At 42.8% G+C, this 18,041-nt stretch overlaps 1 protein-coding gene across 6 annotated transcripts in view; it reads left to right on the plus strand.

Annotated features, from left to right (window-relative positions):
• Elavl4 (ELAV like RNA binding protein 4) overlaps positions 1-17,280 on the plus strand; it is a 137,479-nt gene extending 120,199 nt beyond the window's left edge. For 4 of the 6 annotated variants that reach the window (XM_048453382.3, XM_085686417.2, XM_048453383.3 and 1 more), the window contains exons 4-7: positions 7,742-7,895; positions 9,529-9,754; positions 11,325-11,363; positions 14,328-17,280. In XM_048453382.3, the coding sequence (XP_048309339.1) occupies positions 7,742-7,895; positions 9,529-9,754; positions 11,325-11,363; positions 14,328-14,697 (789 nt within the window). In that variant the 3' untranslated portion in view covers positions 14,698-17,280. The remainder of the gene's footprint in view (positions 1-7,741; positions 7,896-9,528; positions 9,755-11,324; positions 11,364-14,327) is intronic. The other 2 variants (XM_085686418.2, XM_085686419.2) reach the window with 2 other exon arrangements.
• Positions 17,281-18,041: the final 761 nt, after the last annotated feature.

Genomic DNA, 18,041 nt, shown 5'->3' on the forward strand with positions numbered 1-18,041 from the left:
TATTTCTCCAATCACGGCTCTTAATGCTTCCCGGAGAGTTAGCAGATCATTTTTTGCTGACGGATATCACCCCACCCAGAAATAATAGCCTGCCTCGTGGCTGCATCTCCAAGGGTGCAAGAACCCTTTGCTGTCAAGGTCAGCAAGGACACTGGGGCCACTGAATCCCCAAGGAAAGAGCCAGGGATAGGCCAGTGAAACTGGAGATGCCCAGTTGTACCGGTTGTACTAGCTGCCACCCGCTCTCTAGTGGGAGAATGCATTTGCTGCTCTGATTGCAGGTGCCCTGTCAACTTTCTTTGCGTGAATCATTTCAAATGCATACAGATATAGAGGGTTGGAAATAGAAAAGCTCTGCCTTCTCAGCCCACTGAACTTGATATGATCTCAGCTTCTTGAAGGTCATTCTCAGTGTTCTGGGTCTGGATTACAAAAGAAAACAGAACAGGTACAAGTTGAGGGCACACTCAAGTTTTCAGAAGTGCTTGGGTGAAATTCAAGGACATTCGAAAGAGTTAGAGAAGCCAATGGTGTGATGTGAGTGCCTCAAAAAAAAATCACACAAATGAGACTGCACTTGTTCAAGCACACACACATGCACACACACACACAACACAACACATACACAGAGAGAGAGAGAGAGCCGTTGGGATTATTTCTCCACATTAGCGAAAACACTGGACCTCTCTTGCCCAAGTCCACCTGATATCTTATGTCCCGTTTTCATCTTGCTGTGTTAGATTCCTGACATTTATATGCTCTTCAGAGGTGAATGGCAAAGAAGAGAAGAGGATTGTGCATCCATATATCTTCTCTGCAGTGGCTGTTGGTCCATCCTCCTGGAAAGAAAAATTTTGCAGTGAAACTAAGGCATTGCTTCAACCTTACATTTAAAATAGCTGGGAAGAAAACTTCTATAGCTATCAGTACAGTATAGGTCTTGAATAGGAAAGAGGCCTTTCATCATCAGAGCCATTCAAATGGGACCTGTCCGGATAATGTTCCGGCATGCATTCTGACTAGATGAGCATGTATGCCCTCCTAGCTCTGAGGTGCTACAAGTTTGCATTGTTTCCGGGGCCTGAAACTGCTCAGTTCAATGTGGTCGCCACTAGCTCCATTGATAATTTGAGTTAATTAAATAAAACTTTAGCTCCTTTGTCACATCCAGACTGTTTGAAGTATGTAGTAGCTATGTGTAGCTAGTAGTGACCATCAAACATGATGGGTATCAAATGTTTTGCTGATCCCAAAAAATTCTGTGAGATGATGCTGGCCTAGGACATCTGTGGCCCTGAGGATAAAAGAGTCAGCTCTGAATGGTAATCATGAGGCTCGGGGCAAGTCGACTTGTCTGCTAAGACCATAGAGCACCCAGCCCTCGTTCCCTTTCCCTTCTTGTCCATTCAAAAGAACAGAGCTAAGCTCTGTTGTAAAACTGTATGTGATGACCTTCGGGAGCTCACTTTCCTTCTTCAAACGTATGTCCTCTTTGGAGGTGGTTCTTCCCAGATCTAATAGTCTAATAAAATATTATGGCATGGCTGTTCCAATTTGGTACCCTCCCAAGAAGAGTAACAGTTTGTGCCAAGAACATGGCTTTTATTTCACTGTCCCGATTGGTGTGGCCTAGTGGAAAGATCCCAGAACTTTGAGTCATAGCCGAGTTTGTCTTAGTTCAAACGACCTTGGCAAAGTACTTGATCTCATTGCACCAGAGTCTATCATCTGGAAAATGGAAATACTGATTTTTCATGTGTAGGCAATCATGGCTTTCAGCACTCCCAGGGATAAAGATAAGAAGGGTCATCCCTAAAGAGAATGACAAATGCCAGGGGTTGGGGAACAGGACCCTTCCTCTATCCTCCTGCTTTGGGGTGCATTAAAAGAGAGTGAATCTGACTCTCACTGAGGCACAGACAGCAGAGCTGAGAGCCCTGGATGACAGGGAGTAGTGTAGAGTTTCCAGACGGCTGCAACACTCCTACTAGCCTTCCCTGACGCAGGAGGCAGGAGTTGCAATTTGGTGGGGAGAAATGTGGCTCCGTGTCTGGCATCTGCTCTTCCCCTAATCACGACAAGATCCGTCTCCCACATTTCACCCTCTCAGAGGCCGCAGTCAGACAGAGAGAGCCCTGTAAGACAGTCTGGTGGATTTCCTCAGTTTGTGGCCTTTTACGGCTAAGCCACAGCTCCAGACCAGTCTGGTAGATTTTGAAAAAGAAGTTCCAAGGTGCATGAATCTATCATTACAACTCTCCTAAGAAGACATCTGCCCTACTGTGTGTCAGATATGCTTACGGTTCCTTTAGATCCTGACCCCATGGTCCATCCTTTTCGTTTGAGTCAGCTCCTGGGAAAGTATACGAAATCTATTCACTAAAGTGAAGTATACAGTTAGTTTACGTTGAGCCCCTGCCCGAGTAAAGCTTTGAAACTAGCTGTGAAAGTGAGTGTGCTGAGTTGGTCGTGATGTGCACCCTGGTGGGGCAGGTCAGGCTTTAGGCAGAAGGCTGAGGGAGGTAGGGTATGATAGCTGAGGCCACTGAGACAGACACTTTCAGTGGCATTGGAGGAAAGAATAGCCATGTATGCCTGGGCTTCATGAAGAACATGACTAGGTCTAGGAGGGTAATCAGGAATTTATTTTGTCATGAAGATAAATACACAGCAAGAACAAAGGCATGGAGATAGAAACCTTCCATGCACTTGCAGAAACCTGTGACCGTGTCTCTGTCTGAAGTGAAGCATAGCGTGCATGCAGAGGTCAGCAGGAGATGGGAGGTTGGTCCAGATGCCAGGGCTCTGAATGCCTTGGGAAAGGGTTCGGACTTCCGTCACAAGGTGTCAACGTGTTCCGTCACACGTTAGAGAGTTCTGAACAGGGAAAGGTGCGATGAGGTCAAACTGCATCTGAGAGGCCACCATGAGGCTCTATCCCCAATATTCTTTAAGAATAACATTATGGGGTGGCAGGTGCAGAGAGGAACATAAAGGATGGAGCCGCAAAGGCAGACACCTGTCCTGTTTATGAGGAAGGCTGCACCCACAGGCACAAGGGTAAACCGATCCTCACCCCATCAAAGCTGTTGTTTCCAGGAGCCAGCCGGCCACTCTCTGCTCTCCCTGCTCCCACAGGCAGGATTACAGGTCCCTAGGAGGGCTTGCTCATAGACCCTCTGGTACCGCCAGAGTCTCTCCCTACTGCCATTCTCCTGGTTTCTTTAGAGTGAATGTTCCCTGGGGACCTGCCTGCTCTGGGGAGTTTGTATTCACTCGGAGAATAGGGTGTTAAACAGACTGGGGAAAATCTGTAGCTTGATCTTCAAATAATGAAACTGTACGCATCTCCTCTGCTAGACTGGCAGCCCTGCATGTCAGGAACTGTTGTACACATTTCTGCTCCCCGGTGTCTAGAATAAAGCCTGTTTACATAGCAATCATGGCAAAGTGACGGTTTATTGAGTACTTACTTTGGGGCCAGTCTTTGTGCTTAGGAATCTTACATGCAAATGGCTCTCTTCGAGGGCTTCTGAGCTATGTTACTCAAGGGATGCCACTCAGAGAGACACACAGTCACACATCTGGAAAGTGAACAGGATTTGTATCTCTGAAGCTCCCCAACACCAAAGATGTTCTTAACCTCTCTATGTTTTTCCATTCTATATTGGAATCTCCATTTCAGTTAAAGTAACATAAGTATAAGCTTTGCAGTAACTTGTTTCAAAATATTGTTGCCTAGCACGCGTCTTTTTGACAAGCACCTGTCAAAGATGAAGGCTGATAAGAAGTGGAAGGATGTCCCTGTGGTCTAGAAAGAAGACTTTGCAGTAGCCAGTGATGGCCAAGGGTAGTGTAGGATCTTCATATGGTTGTGACCTTTGTGTTCTCAGAAATGTCTGTGGTAGATACTCAGCCCTTCTTGAGTTCCCCTCGAATCTTCAAGGCCACTTCTAGCACCATGGCTCCCGTTTGTTATTGTTGCGTCCTTTCTGTGCCGGGTAGGGGGACTGCAAACTCATAAGAAGAGAGATCTGGAGCACTTGGGAATGCTAAAAAGTCTCTGTTGGGATTGTCTGTGAAGTCACCTGCCTTCGGGCCACCTTTACCCAAAGAGGATTGGCTTCTTCACTCACAGGCCTCATCTAGAACAAGAACTGTGCTGGCCTAGAAGTGACAGTCTTCTCGCGAGAGATTATGGATAAATAAAATGAGCAAGATCCTGATGGTTCAAGGCAAGAGGAATTCTCCAGGGCACTGCCAATAGCACCAAAGCCCTGAACTCTAGGCCACCAGCTCAAGAGGGTCAGCCTGTCACCAATACAGTCCCTCTGCATGGGCTGAAGGTCACCATTTGGGGGACATGTTTCAGTTTAGCAAAGGCCCTGACATTTGCAGTCCTTTTGCTGGAGTTTACCAATTGCCTGAGGAAAGTTAAAAGGTTTGGGTCTGAGGATGAGCATTTAGACGCCAGACTGAGCAAATCATTTTCCTGTCACATTTGCCTGGTCCTCTCCTCAGAGGTACTACACAGAAGTCTTAAAGAACAATAAGTCGTGGTTCCAAATAGAGGAGAAAAACTGAACAGGGCTTAGGCTGGGAGTAGAACAAGCCAAATACTGCTTGCCTTTAAATCTGCCACTGCCCTGTGGCTGGGCCAGTCTCTGGGGAGCTGTGGCTGTAATTCTCCCAGCTCAGCTGAGATTCTGCCTCAGGATCACCTTTGGGAGAAATGGTTTTGATTGATTGTGCTACTGACTTTCTAATGCCAACTCTGTTTGCCCGGCCAAGTCTGTCCTCAACATGCTCCTTTCTGGACCCCCAGCTCTAGCTGCCCCCAAACCAGTAGAAATCAAGGTCTTTGCTATGTGCTGTACAGCCATTGGATAGAAGAAAATATACACTACTGGGCGTTTTCCTGAGCCTTTGACTCCCCTCAAAGCAGAAGGTTATTACAGATCACCATTTCCTCATCCTTCTTAACCTATCTCACTACAGCTCTGTCTTCCCCTTGGTCCTTCCAACCCTCCACTTAGCCTTCCCCATGTTTGAGTCACACTAAGCTATAACCTTGGCATGACACCCATCTTGTGACTTTGTGACAATGGATCACTGTTTGCCCATCCATTCTCCCATTCACCCCATATTTATTTAGTAAATCCTATGAGGCACATGCTGTCTCTGTCGAAGGTGAACAGATGCCTAGTTTGTGCTGTGTTCCCATCACACAGAGTAGTTCCTCCGGAAGTCTTTGCTAAACCAGGAGATGCCTCGCTCTGAAGCAAATTTCTCTTGGTTCTTCCAACCTCCGGCACTACAGAGTAAGAAGTCTTTCTTAGTTCTTCTCTTAGTGAGGGCACACAACTATGATTCTGGGTACGTGGCTCAGTGATCATTTTAGTGAACAAACCAAGCTATAGTTAACTCTGAACAACCCCAAACACCAGCATCATGCATCATGAGCTGTGGGCATTCATTCATTTCTTTTTCAGTATGTTTTGTACCTTCTTCAGGTTTTGGGCTCTGTGCTGAAAGGTGGAGCCCCAGACACATATACACGCACCTCAAGAAAACCATGGGACTAGATGGTGAGTTGAGAATGAGTGGACCACTAAAGAGGATCTCAGGTTGAGGCAGTGTCAGACAGAGATGGTTGCCAAAAGGTGGCATTTGAGCTCAGCCTCAGATCTGGCCTCTTTCCCCCTGAGTGAAAGCATGCAGCAAGGAAGTTGAACTTTAAGGAAACCCAAATTTATCCAGATAACATCGGTAATTGGCAAAGCGAGACAAGGCAAACCTTATTACTGGGGACAGATTTCCTCCTTCCTACCATTGCTTCCTCCTAAATGAAAAATATTTACGCTGTCTTGTAACTTGTTCTTGCCCCTTAGAGGACTGGGGTAGGAGCTCCATATAGCCAACTGTTACATGGAGTTCTAGATCCTTCCGCTCCTTGGTTCCCAGTGCACACAGATATCTACCATGTAAAAGCCATTCCTTCTCTGCCTTGTTTTGGGAAGATATGGAGCATACAGAGGCCTCCTTGGCACCCATGGGTTTCTAGAAGATGGAGATCTGAAGGCAGCTGCCTGACTCCATCAGCGAGAGGAGGATAGCAAGGCAGATTAGTCATTCACATCATTTTATGCTGAGTCAACATCTATTTTTAGGTATAGAACTCATGAAGGGACCTAGTGTCCCTGTCACAGAAAGGTGGAATGTGCCATGAGTAAGGGGTCGGCTCATCCTCCATCTTCATTTTCTTTGCCTGAAGATCTCATAAATAAAGCCCACTTTGCTGTTCAAGGTTTAGCTCTTAATGTCAAAGGTCTGGTTTAGGATGACATTTGTTGTGGAGCCATGCTTCTATGTACACACATAATCACACACATACACACACACACACACACACACACACAATCACACACACAATCACACACACACATAATCACTCACACACACACACAATCACACACACACACATACATCACACGCATGCTCGCACTCTCGCTGTAATGGATTTAGCAGGTCTCCTGAATCTGTTATATAGATTATATGAAAGTGCCAGCTGAAAATGCAAAGGCATGCAGGTCCCTTCCTGTCCACCATTGTCAGATGTACTCTGAAATGAGTGTTTTCATCATCTATTCTGAGCCCTATCCGCCCCAGAAATAGCTTTAGCAGGAAAGTGCTTTTGTTAGACTAGCTGTAAATTATATTTCAAATGTCTGATGTTGTTTTCTTAAAAAATAAATAAATAAGTAAATGAAAGTCTAAAATTAATGACTGCTGGGGTTTGCTTTGCTTATGTGTACTGCTAAAGATTTGGCTTCTTGCAGATGGAATTTCAGATCTGTTTACACTTCTGTGTTAGCTTTTTGGGGAGGAAAAAAAGCAGTTGAGAGATCCGGGAGAACAAATTTACAAAGTCAAACTTATTATAACCACTGGTGAGGCTCTTTTCCCTCCCACTGCCCTTCCCCTCCCTCTCATCCACAGTGCCCTGGGTTTTTTTTTTCTTTTTTTCTTTTCTTTTTTTTTTTTTTTTTTTTTTTTTTTTTGTCTATTGTAGTTTTATCTGCCCTGCCTCAAAGTTCGAGGCAACTGCTCCTTCCAGAGGTGACAAAGTCACAGCCCTTGCAGAGGTGACAAGGTCACATATCGAGTTTAACAAGCAGATGTTCACTCAAGCCCCACTGCACCAGCACTTTGTCATTTTGTCATTCAGCGAGACCTCGTGGGGACAGATTGAACAGCACAAAGGATGGGACATAAAAAAAAAAAATCCTTACAGAGACCCGGATTACTTTTATGCTTTGGATTAGGGGATGGGGACAGGGAGGATGGCATGGAAAGAAATGTGCAGAGCAGAATTTCATGGGCTTTTTTTTTTCTTTTTGGTTTATTCAAAGATTATTATGTGTTGGATACAGTAAATCATCTATACTCCCACATTCAGGAGGTAAATCTTCAGAACTTCACGCGTGGGTAGTTCTGCATCTAACAGCTGCCATACAGTAGCTGTTTGTTCCACACTTACAGACCCTTATCTGTGCGTTTGTTTTAAGTCCTGTTGACAAGTCTCCTCTGGTTCATCTCCCGTTGTTCTCCTTTAACTAATCCTATGCAAGCGTCGTGGGTCCTAAGGACAGACGAGGGGCTGTCATCTCAGTTGTTTCTTCAGTCTCCGCTCGAAGGATGAACGCCTGCGATGCATTTTGCACCTCTCGCCTTCTCCTAGGTGTCGTATGCCCGTCCGAGCTCGGCCTCAATCAGGGATGCTAACCTGTACGTTAGTGGCCTTCCCAAGACTATGACCCAGAAGGAACTGGAGCAGCTTTTCTCGCAATACGGTCGCATCATCACCTCACGCATCCTGGTTGATCAAGTCACAGGTTACGTGTTTCTTTAATTGCTTCCCCTATGTATCTTTGCCATGTTACCCTCAGGAGCAGGTTCATGGATGTTGATGGTGAGGGGGTAGACCCTGAACAGATAGTTTCATGACTCTTGCACATGGGCTACCTAAATTTAAAATGGGCCATCCTGAGACGCCAGAGTCTCCACCATGGAAATACAGCTAAACTACTTGATAGGATCATAAAAAATGATTTGGGTTTCAAGTTAAGAATGGGGTTCTCTGGCCTTCAAAGTCTGTCTCAGCCTTCAGCCTTTAGCCTTCAGCCTTCAGCCAGTGTGTAAAGCTATACATATAGTTCTAGATCCAGATCACAGTGATGTAGAGTTAGAAGAAGCTGCTTTAGTCTACATACTGCTAGTCATCCAAAGTAGGAGGTCCAATTTCCCACTAGCTACGCTGGCAGTGCATGTGTACCATCCCAGTTTATGTGCTAGGGTTCTTTGTCCATAAGAAACCCAACCGGCATCTCTCAGAAGGAGATGTAAGGTAGCTTGGGCTATACTATCAGTGACAGTGTCTTTGGCATTTTCCTGATTTGATCCCAATTTGAAGTGTCTCCCCTGAGAGTAGAGGTAAACACGCATGTTTACCATTTGATTCATGCGGCAGTTCCCCAGGGGTGTTGACTCCTTCTCAAACGCTGTGCAGAGAGACACTCCAAACCAAGGATAAAGGAGACATAGAACCTGCCCTCGCATGACTCCAATGTAACAGATACTTGCTAGGGACTCTCCAGTTCCATGAGAGCTCAGAAGAAGGTATACTGTGCCTTGTGGTGATTGTTGGAAAGGCTCCATGGTAGTAGGGGCAATTTTGGAACAGAGCTTTGGAGAATTATTCAGTTTCCTGGCAAAAAAAGAAAGAAAGAAAGAAAGAAAGAAAGAAAGAAAGAAAGAAAGAAAGAAAGAAAGAAAGAAAGAAAGAAAAGAAAAGAAAGAAAGAAAGAAGAAAGAAAGAAAGGAAAAAGAAAGGGATAGAACAGTCTAGATGCAGAGGACAGTATATCCCAAGGTTTGGTGTTAAAAAAGAATACAGTCTGTTCAATCCAGGTCAGGGTGGCCAGTGTAAGATTTAGTAGGAGATATGAGACCAGATTGCCAAAGGCAGTAATTGCTACCTGAAAAGTCTGGATTTTATGTGTAGCAAAGATGCAGGGAAGAGTAATTTGTAGGCTTTATTTGATGCCAGCATAAAGTACATCAGTCAAAGGGTTCAAAGAAGCACAGAGTATGCTCCAAAGGGTGCAGTGTGTGGTCAGAGGTTGCTTTTCCAGTAAGTGACAGTTCCAGATATGAGATATGGCAGGCACTTTGCAGAACTAAACAGAGTTGGGTGGTCAGTTAAAGTAACCAAAGGTAGATGGAGACTGGGCAGGATAATTACAGAGGCCTGGAGGGAAATACTTCCTGTGTCCTGTGTGTTGGCGACATCGGCACAGAGCTGTGCTGGTAGAAATGCACACAGATAACCTTTTGGTGAGTGACAGAGATTCAAGGAGCTGGCCTCACAGGTGGATCGAGTCACCACAAAACATCTACGGGGCACTTCCCAGGGATACCTACCAACAGTTTGTGCGCTCTTTACAAATGCTCTTTCTCCCTCCCCAGGAGTCTCCAGAGGGGTGGGATTCATCCGCTTTGATAAGAGGATTGAGGCAGAAGAAGCCATCAAAGGGCTGAATGGCCAGAAGCCCAGCGGTGCTACAGAACCGATTACTGTGAAGTTTGCCAACAACCCCAGCCAGAAGTCCAGCCAGGCCCTGCTCTCCCAGCTGTACCAGTCCCCTAACAGGCGCTACCCTGGCCCTCTCCACCACCAGGCTCAAAGGTTCAGGTAGGCATGCCTGCTACTCACTACAGCATCACCAATATTGAATGGCACATGGCCAGAAAACATATGGCTCTGAAGGACTGAACAAGGCAAATAGCCTCTGCCCCACCCAAGCCATCATTATGGGACACTCCCCAGAGCATCATTTGTCACTCCTATAAAATACAAGAGGACTACTCTCTCAACTTGTCACTGTGACTATCGGTTAAACTTGGGATTCATTAGCAGAGGTCTCTGTATTTAGCCAGACAGAGGATCAGTTTCAATGGAGCTATTCACTGAGATGTGGCCATGCGCAGCGCTCAGAGTTAAGGCAGGGTGGACTTCCCAGGAGTGCTTGTCCTCGCCTCTTTTCCTAGGTGACTGCCAGAATCCAGGGGAGGAGAGACCCTCTTTAGTTTTAATTTAACTCCCTTAAGTTCCATACTCTGGGAAGATAAAAAGGAGGATTCATCTATACCTTACCAGTGTTATCTTTGAGTACCCAACCCCCAGGAAGTCCCTGGTGCAATGGACAGTTCCCTGGGGGACATTCCTGAGAGGTGGGTTTTTTCCCAGGAAAGCAGCTAGACTTTAACCAGCCTCTGTTGTGCAGGGAGAAACATGATCTTTACCTTCCCTTAGTAAACCCTAAGCGAATACCGTATTCTGCCTGTGTACCAACTTCCCTTTAATGAAAGGGTTTTCTTCCTTGTCAAACCTCACACAAGAAAATAGGGAGTCCTCTCTGTGATAGTAACCGTGCACCTGGACACAGTAGGGGGAGATATCAGTCTCTGCATGTGTCCTCCTATGGCCCACGACTCTGAAATGGTTAATGATTTCACAAAGGGTCCGAGCCATCTAATTTCTGTTTTGTGTGAAAGCACATGTAGTATTTATGTAAAAAGCCTTTCCAGCAGGCTTCTAATGGTGGAAACTATGGTTACTGCTGCCCCATGGTGTGAATAGCTTGTTCCCAAGTAAGGCAGTGTGTATGAGGAAGATTATAACATAATGACAATTTCCTGGGAGGTGCTTTGGGGCTGTACGTAGTAAGCCATTTTTTTTTTTTTTTCCCAATCTTAGCTCACAAAAACTCCCTGCCTTCCGGATTGTGGGTGTGGCCAGATATAGTGAAAGCAGCTAGACTAACAGAAAAGATGGGTCCATTTGTGTAGTCCGTGGTCATGTGTGGTCAACCAGGAACAGAGAGACCTTTACTTACAAGTTTAGTTGTAATAAAAGGTAAACAATTTAAGAACAACCCCCGCCTGTTTAACCCTTTCACAGACAACATAAAAGTAAATCCACACAAATGTTCTGAGAGATTGTGGGGAGGAGACTGAACTAATTCAGACCTTGAAAGACAACGGGATTTGTGAAACACTTGCTTTAGACCCTAGAACTGACCTGGACATGAATTAGCTACAGTCAGAAACAGGAAAGAGAGAACTCCCAGTAGATGTCTCCTGAGCATGGGGAAGTTGTCGAGCTTTTCTTCTTTGAAAATGGAGCATTCTTATTAATAGTTCCATTGAGTGATCTTGCCATCTGTGAGGCATTAACCCAGAGACCCTCCTTCTCTTTGCAGGCTGGACAATTTGCTTAATATGGCCTATGGCGTAAAGAGGTAATTAAAACTCCACAGATTGCCAGATGTCCGTATTGGCACAGACTGGGGCTAGAATTTTTTTTTTAATTCACTAACTTTACTTTTTTTTAATTCTTCCTTTTTCTTCCACCAGCATGTCAAATTCTTAATTTTAATTTTGGACTTCGGTTAATTTTGTTTCTTTTAGGGCACACAAAATGTATTTGTGTGTTTTACTCTTTCTTTCTTTCTTCCTTTCTTTCTTCCTTTCTTTCTTTTTGCAGGTGGGCTTTCCCTATGGTTCAGGTGCCACAGCTACCAAGCCCTGGTCATCTGATCTAGTCCTGAGTGGCGTCCCTTGAAGAGAAAGCCCTGACTTTTCTGGCTGATTTTGCAAACTTGCTGAGCACCTGTTTTGCATTTCAGATGCCAGGATTCAGTTTAAGAGGGCAGATCCCAGCAAATCAAAATTAGAACATTTTGCTAATCATGGCTGAAAATCTAGTGATTTTTCAGGGTGAAAAAAAAACAACTTTTCGCACTACAAACCCTGGCCAAATTGTGGATTAAAACACGGATGGCTTTTGGACTCCCACCCCCACCTCAGGGTGCGTTGTAAGGCACATCCTGGGATGAGTGTATTGAGTGTATCTGTGTGCACCTCAACCAGGGATTTCTGTTTTTACAGGTTTTAGCCATTATTATAAGTCTTCTCTCAGTTATATGTGGGGGGGTGGGAAAATTTGAGGTTTCCTTCATTTAAAGCCTTTTTATGGTGCTGGGGACTCAAACAGGGTCAAGGGTTTGAGACTTTCTGAATGTAATCACAAGGCTTCTTAGGCCCAAGCTAAAATCAGAGTCTTAGAAGTTAGGTGTGTTATGTCAGTGTATCCATGAGGTCCCTAAATGTGACCTGCTAGACTCTGCACTGCCGGAGACATAGCATCTTCATCTTCTTTCTCAATAGAGATGCACACCTTCATACCCCTTCATTAGCTGAGGGAAAGAGAGATGGGCTTTAATAGCTCACAGCACACTCTCTACTTGACGCAGGTCTTTTGTCACTTAGTTCTACATGGTAAGTACCCTGACTCTGGAAATAAGCACAGAGCAGAGGGAGTTAGTGGACTGCAGACTTCACTAGCAGGGTACCAGCCTCTTGAATCTCAGTCCCAGCACCAGTGAGGCTGACTGTAACTCTACGTGTCTTACACACTGCTTGCCTAGTCCTGGGCATTCTGCATCTTTTATAGTTCTATCTCGTCCTTGCTGCTCTCTAACTTTACTGAGTTAGTACCAAATGCTATGGGCAAAGGTGATGTCTATAACACACGAGTCTAGGAAAGACTGAGCTGTGGCCCATGTGTTGCTGCATCAGCCAGTGCCCCACCCAGCCCAGTGTAACCCAATCCAGGCATAGCCAGCACTATTTGATAACAAGATTTTCCTTTTTATCGAGTCCAGATTTGGGTGTAGCCTCCATCCTAACTTGAGTGGCAATCCTACATAAAACCCTTTTCCTAGCTCTGACCTTGGCCTTTTAGTAAGTACTAGTTGCTTTCTGTGTACAAACTGAAAGGGACCAGAGATTCACAGCTGAAGGAAAAATTGTTCATAAGTCAGTGTTAGAAATAATGCAAGTAATAATTAAGCCATTTTACCGCTTTAAGGATCTGTACCATGGATGTTTCTGCTTTTGTTTTATTGTTATTTTTTTAAGCAAAAGAGAACCTTGCTTTGGTGAATAATAGCAAAAATTACATCTACTGAGTTGTTATGCTTAACATATCTTTAAATGATATATGAGTATCTAAATTCTAGTTAAATATAAAATTTTAATAAGATGTCTAAACCTCCAATAGTGTCTGCTTACTTTTTAAGACAGTCATAACTTCCACTTTGTCCCATACTCCTGTCTATTTTGGACTTCTTCTCCAATTTCCTCCGCTCACCCCTCAAAAACAAACAAAATAAAATCAACCAAAAGAAAAGCAACCCGGTCATCAATGAATAGGTCAAAACTCCCTGTATAAGTTCAGTATGAAATAAAACGTTGCCAATACTGTTCTGCCATAGACTCTGGTATCTTAACTGTTTCTTCCATCACAAATGTCACATGGGTTTATTTTATCAGTGAATAAAATCTGAAGAGTTATTTTTTTTCCTCTTCAAGACTACACAAAAATTGAAATTTCTAACCTAATACAACAATTATTGCACCAAGGCTTTTCTACTGTATAGCAATTCAAAATTTATCACTACACAAACCACTTAAGGACTTTTCCAGTGATGCTCAGAGATGGATTTGAGATGATAGGGTATCAAGGAGTAGCACATCTGTTGTTACTGCTCCAGTTCTGTGGGAGAACCCTTATGAATAAATGCTAAGCAGAACATGAGCCACTCATCTGGTTAATGACAAGATACATCCTCATGTTTCTACAACCTCAGTGACACCAAGAAGGCTTTGGCAGGCGTAAGTGGAGGCACTATGATGATGTTGCAGTTGAGCGCTGCTAGAATCATCCAGTAATCTGCCTAAAAAATAACAGAGTAAAACTTTCCAAGCATTGATAACCACTAGATTGTCTTTCCCGCAACCAATAAACGTGTTTTTTTCCTATGGGCCACTGTGTCTTTGAGAGCCCATATGCACCACTGAATGAATAAACCCAACAGTAGAATGGATGAAACAGCGTCCCTTCCTTGAGAACCCATGGTCTATGGTGGGGTAGGTTCAGGGTGGGACAATGTCTGAACATATACTGTGTTAGAACTGTTTAAAGCCTTCATCTGGGGGGGTCTCTCATGACTTCTAGGAAATGACTTGACCATTCTCTTAGCGTGTACATGCCTTAGCTGCCCAGCCACCCCATCAGAAGAAATATCACAGATGTTAGCTTTTGCATTTTGGTTTTGAATCCTGAAGACTCTCCTGCAAACACTCACTCAGCCCTTTGCCCCGTGTCTGTGTCTGTGCATCTGTGTGTCATCCATGGTCAGACTGATGTCTGGACCAGTCCCCCCTTCTGCTTGTCCCCCCAGGTTCTCCCCGATCACTATTGATGGGATGACAAGCCTTGTGGGAATGAACATCCCTGGTCACACAGGAACAGGCTGGTGCATCTTCGTCTATAACCTGTCCCCTGATTCTGATGAGAGCGTCCTCTGGCAGCTCTTTGGCCCCTTTGGCGCAGTGAACAACGTCAAGGTCATCCGTGACTTCAACACCAACAAATGCAAGGGATTCGGCTTTGTCACCATGACCAACTACGATGAGGCAGCCATGGCCATCGCCAGCCTCAATGGTTATCGCCTGGGAGACAGAGTGTTGCAAGTTTCCTTTAAAACCAACAAGGCCCACAAGTCCTGAATTTCTTGCCCTTACTTATTAAAATATATATATAAATATATACGAACAAAACACGCGCGCACACACATACACAAAAGAGAGAGACAAACTTTCCAAGGCTTATATTCAACCATGGACTTTATAAGCCCGTGTTGCCTAAGTATTAAAACATTGGATTATCCTGAGGTGTACCAGGAAAGGATTTTATAATGCTTAGAAAAAAAGAAAAAAAAAACAAAAAAAATACCTTTGATGCATTGAATGTTCTTTCATAGCTGTCGTTGTTGAATATAATACACATAGCTAGCGATGTGCAGGGATTTTTACCCAGCCAGCTAACTTTACCACCTTCCTTGAAGGTGGGTCTTTTTAAGATGACCATTCGCTCATTTGAAGAAGAAAAACAAAAAACACAAAAAAATAAAAAACAATTTTTACAAAGTAATGGGATTCAAAGGAAGAAAAAAAAGATTTTTCTTTTTTGTCAAAATGTTGATCCAATCAGATTGGTTAAAAACCCCCACACAAATTAAAGAGGAATAATAAAAATTGCAAAAATGAAAAAACTTTTGCAAATTTTTTTATTTTTCCTTTTTTCTTTTATATCATGTGAACTAAAACAGTCTTCTGTTAGGGGATGGGGAAAGGGGGTACCTGATGACATTAACAATTTAATACCATTAACGTTGTTGCCAAAGAGGTGGTCTCTTTGCTGAAAATGGGTTTCAAGAAAAATCTATTTTTATAAAATATAAAGAATTTTTACAAGAGAATCTGGATTTGAGAAAAAAATATTTTGACTGGCTAATTTAGGGGAAATTGACAACTTTGTCGCGTTCATACTGCACTGGTAACTTTTTAGAGATCAAGATGTGTGTTTTAAACTGGATTCGTAGACTGTTTTTTGAAGGATGGGCTATAAACAGATGATCTTCATATCTTTTCATAGCATGTAATAATAATAAAAATATTAATTGCTAGGGGAAGGAGTGTTCATTCTACCCAGGGTACCACAGTTCCCCACAGTCAAAACCCAAAAGCAAGGAGATGAGTTGAAAGACAGTTTTTCTTTAAGTCATCAGTATGGGATGTCAGCAGAACAAAAATTAAAAAGATTCATTTTCCTTTTAATCTAAAACTTCCTTAGTTTGAGCAGTAGGTGCTACAAAATGATTTACATATCTTAGTATCATAGTTAAATGTAAACGTGTTTAGGAGAGGAAACAAAAGATACATTTGCTTTACATTCATTAAGCAATTTTCAAATTCACTTTGTAGCCCATGCTGATAAAATTGGGCTGTGTGGGTACATTTGAAACACTGTTTATGTTGCTTGAAACACTTATTTATTTAATTGCAGATGTGATGATGCCTATGGCCAAGATCAAATATAGCTAGATTGGCTAGACTACTTATTTGTTTACTTAAACTTTGGGAAGAAGCATATTATTGTGTCATTCTGTTGTGTGTGTATGTGTATATATAATATAAATATATATATATAAAGTTATTTTTTTCTTTGGTTAATTTATTATAAGTTGTAACACTTGGCTAGTTTTGTTTGTATATGTCTTAAAATGTTTTCTTATGATATTTAAGTGACAGTTAAAGAAGTATCAAGGTAACTTGTGTAGAACTATTGTTTGATATATTGTCATGTTTGTTGTGAATATTTTTTCTTACTGCACAGTAGAAAAATTAAAAAAAAACTGGGTCTTTATTTTAATGTAATTCAGATTGGGGAAAACTAAACAGAGCTAAGGGAACAAAACGGCAGCGGGAGTGAGCTCCCACGTCCAGTGCACTGATCAGTTTAGTACGTTTGTGCTTTGTACGGTTATATATTTAAAACAAAAATGAAACAAAAAAAATCCAAGAGTTCATGCTCTTCCCTGGGTAATAGAAACAGTTACTCGCTATGCATAATCTAGTTGATAGTAAAATTTGCTATTGCTTTTCTTGTCTTGTTACATAAAATCTTTTCAATACAAGTTTAGTCTTAATGGTAATAAAACGTTATGGTTATTTATAACTTGTGCTTATTTTGTGCATTTTTTCCCATGCTGAACCCACTAAGCGCATGTAGACAGGACTGTTGTTTGCACACTGAAGAGGCAAACTTTGTGGTAGTCGTCGTAGTGGTAGACAGATAACAAAATCCAAGGCTGCATCATAGACTACTCCTTTAAATTTTTTTTCTATTTTTTTTCCTCTTTTCGGTTTTTGGAGAAAATAAATAAATAACACCAGATTTCAGTTCAGAGAACACTCGTTCAACATTCAGGGAAATCTTTTTACGTCACCTGCTATGAATGAATGCAGTTTGCTGGCAAAGTTCTGATGCATTTGCTAAGCATTCATGGGAAAGGCACGCCAAAAATCTCTTCTCTATGATGTGTTCAATCTGGGGGAAAAAAAAGGAAAAAAAATCTTAGGACCAGGCAGTTGTATACTTTAGTTACAAATGGATGGCTTCATGTTAATCTTGCTAGTTTAGATGATTTCTGAGGGAAAGTATTGTAAATGTTTTTTTCATAATCTTGTTGTGTTTGAATTATTTGTACTTTATCTGTCCAGACAATAAATGAAAGTGTGTAGAATGAATCTGAGCTTCCCAAATTTTTAAATGTGTTTATTCAAACTTTTTTCTATAGTATATGCAGAGTTCCCTGATATTCGCTCATTAAATAAAAAAGAAAGAAAGAAAACTGTAAAGTTCTGTTTTGCAATTTAGCCCAGTCTCTCAAAGTTTACAGAGTCTTTAGAAGTCCATGCATTAGCTCCATGCCATTTAAAGTGTGGTCCCCAAGAAGCATTACCCTTGTCATCTGAGAGCCTGATAGGAATGCAGAATCCCAGGCTGACGGCAAACTTACACAGAACCGGATACCAGGATGAATCGCAGGTCCTTTAAAGTTTGAGACACACTGTACTCGTTGGTGAGCCAGATTCGTCATTTCATATGGCATGACGACACATTGCTATCTGTTGTTTATAAGAATACCCATGGCTTGATCAGAGGACAAAAGTCACCATTTGCAGAGCATCCGTTACCCATCAGGCACACCGTGTAGGGACTGCTCCGTTCTCTCACTTGATCCGCCCAGCACTCAGCAGATGGCATCATCCTCTCTCATGGGTTTTGCGGGCAAGGCTCCTTGAAACTGAATAACCTGGAAAAACCAACAAGTCTCCAGGAGGTCTGAATTGCGTCGGGGTCTGCTTCTCTCGTCCTGTCCATCACTGAGGTCAGGTTGAGTGTTGTATTAAGGAAGTAGACCATTTGTTATGAAAGGTGAAAACCAAACAAAGAAGATTATCTTTTTGTTATTGAACTTACTTTTGTTTAGAAGTAGGAATGACCT

Source organism: Myodes glareolus, chromosome 3, assembly GCF_982192425.1.
Source record: "Myodes glareolus chromosome 3, mMyoGla1.1, whole genome shotgun sequence".
NCBI lineage: Eukaryota > Metazoa > Chordata > Mammalia > Rodentia > Cricetidae > Myodes > Myodes glareolus.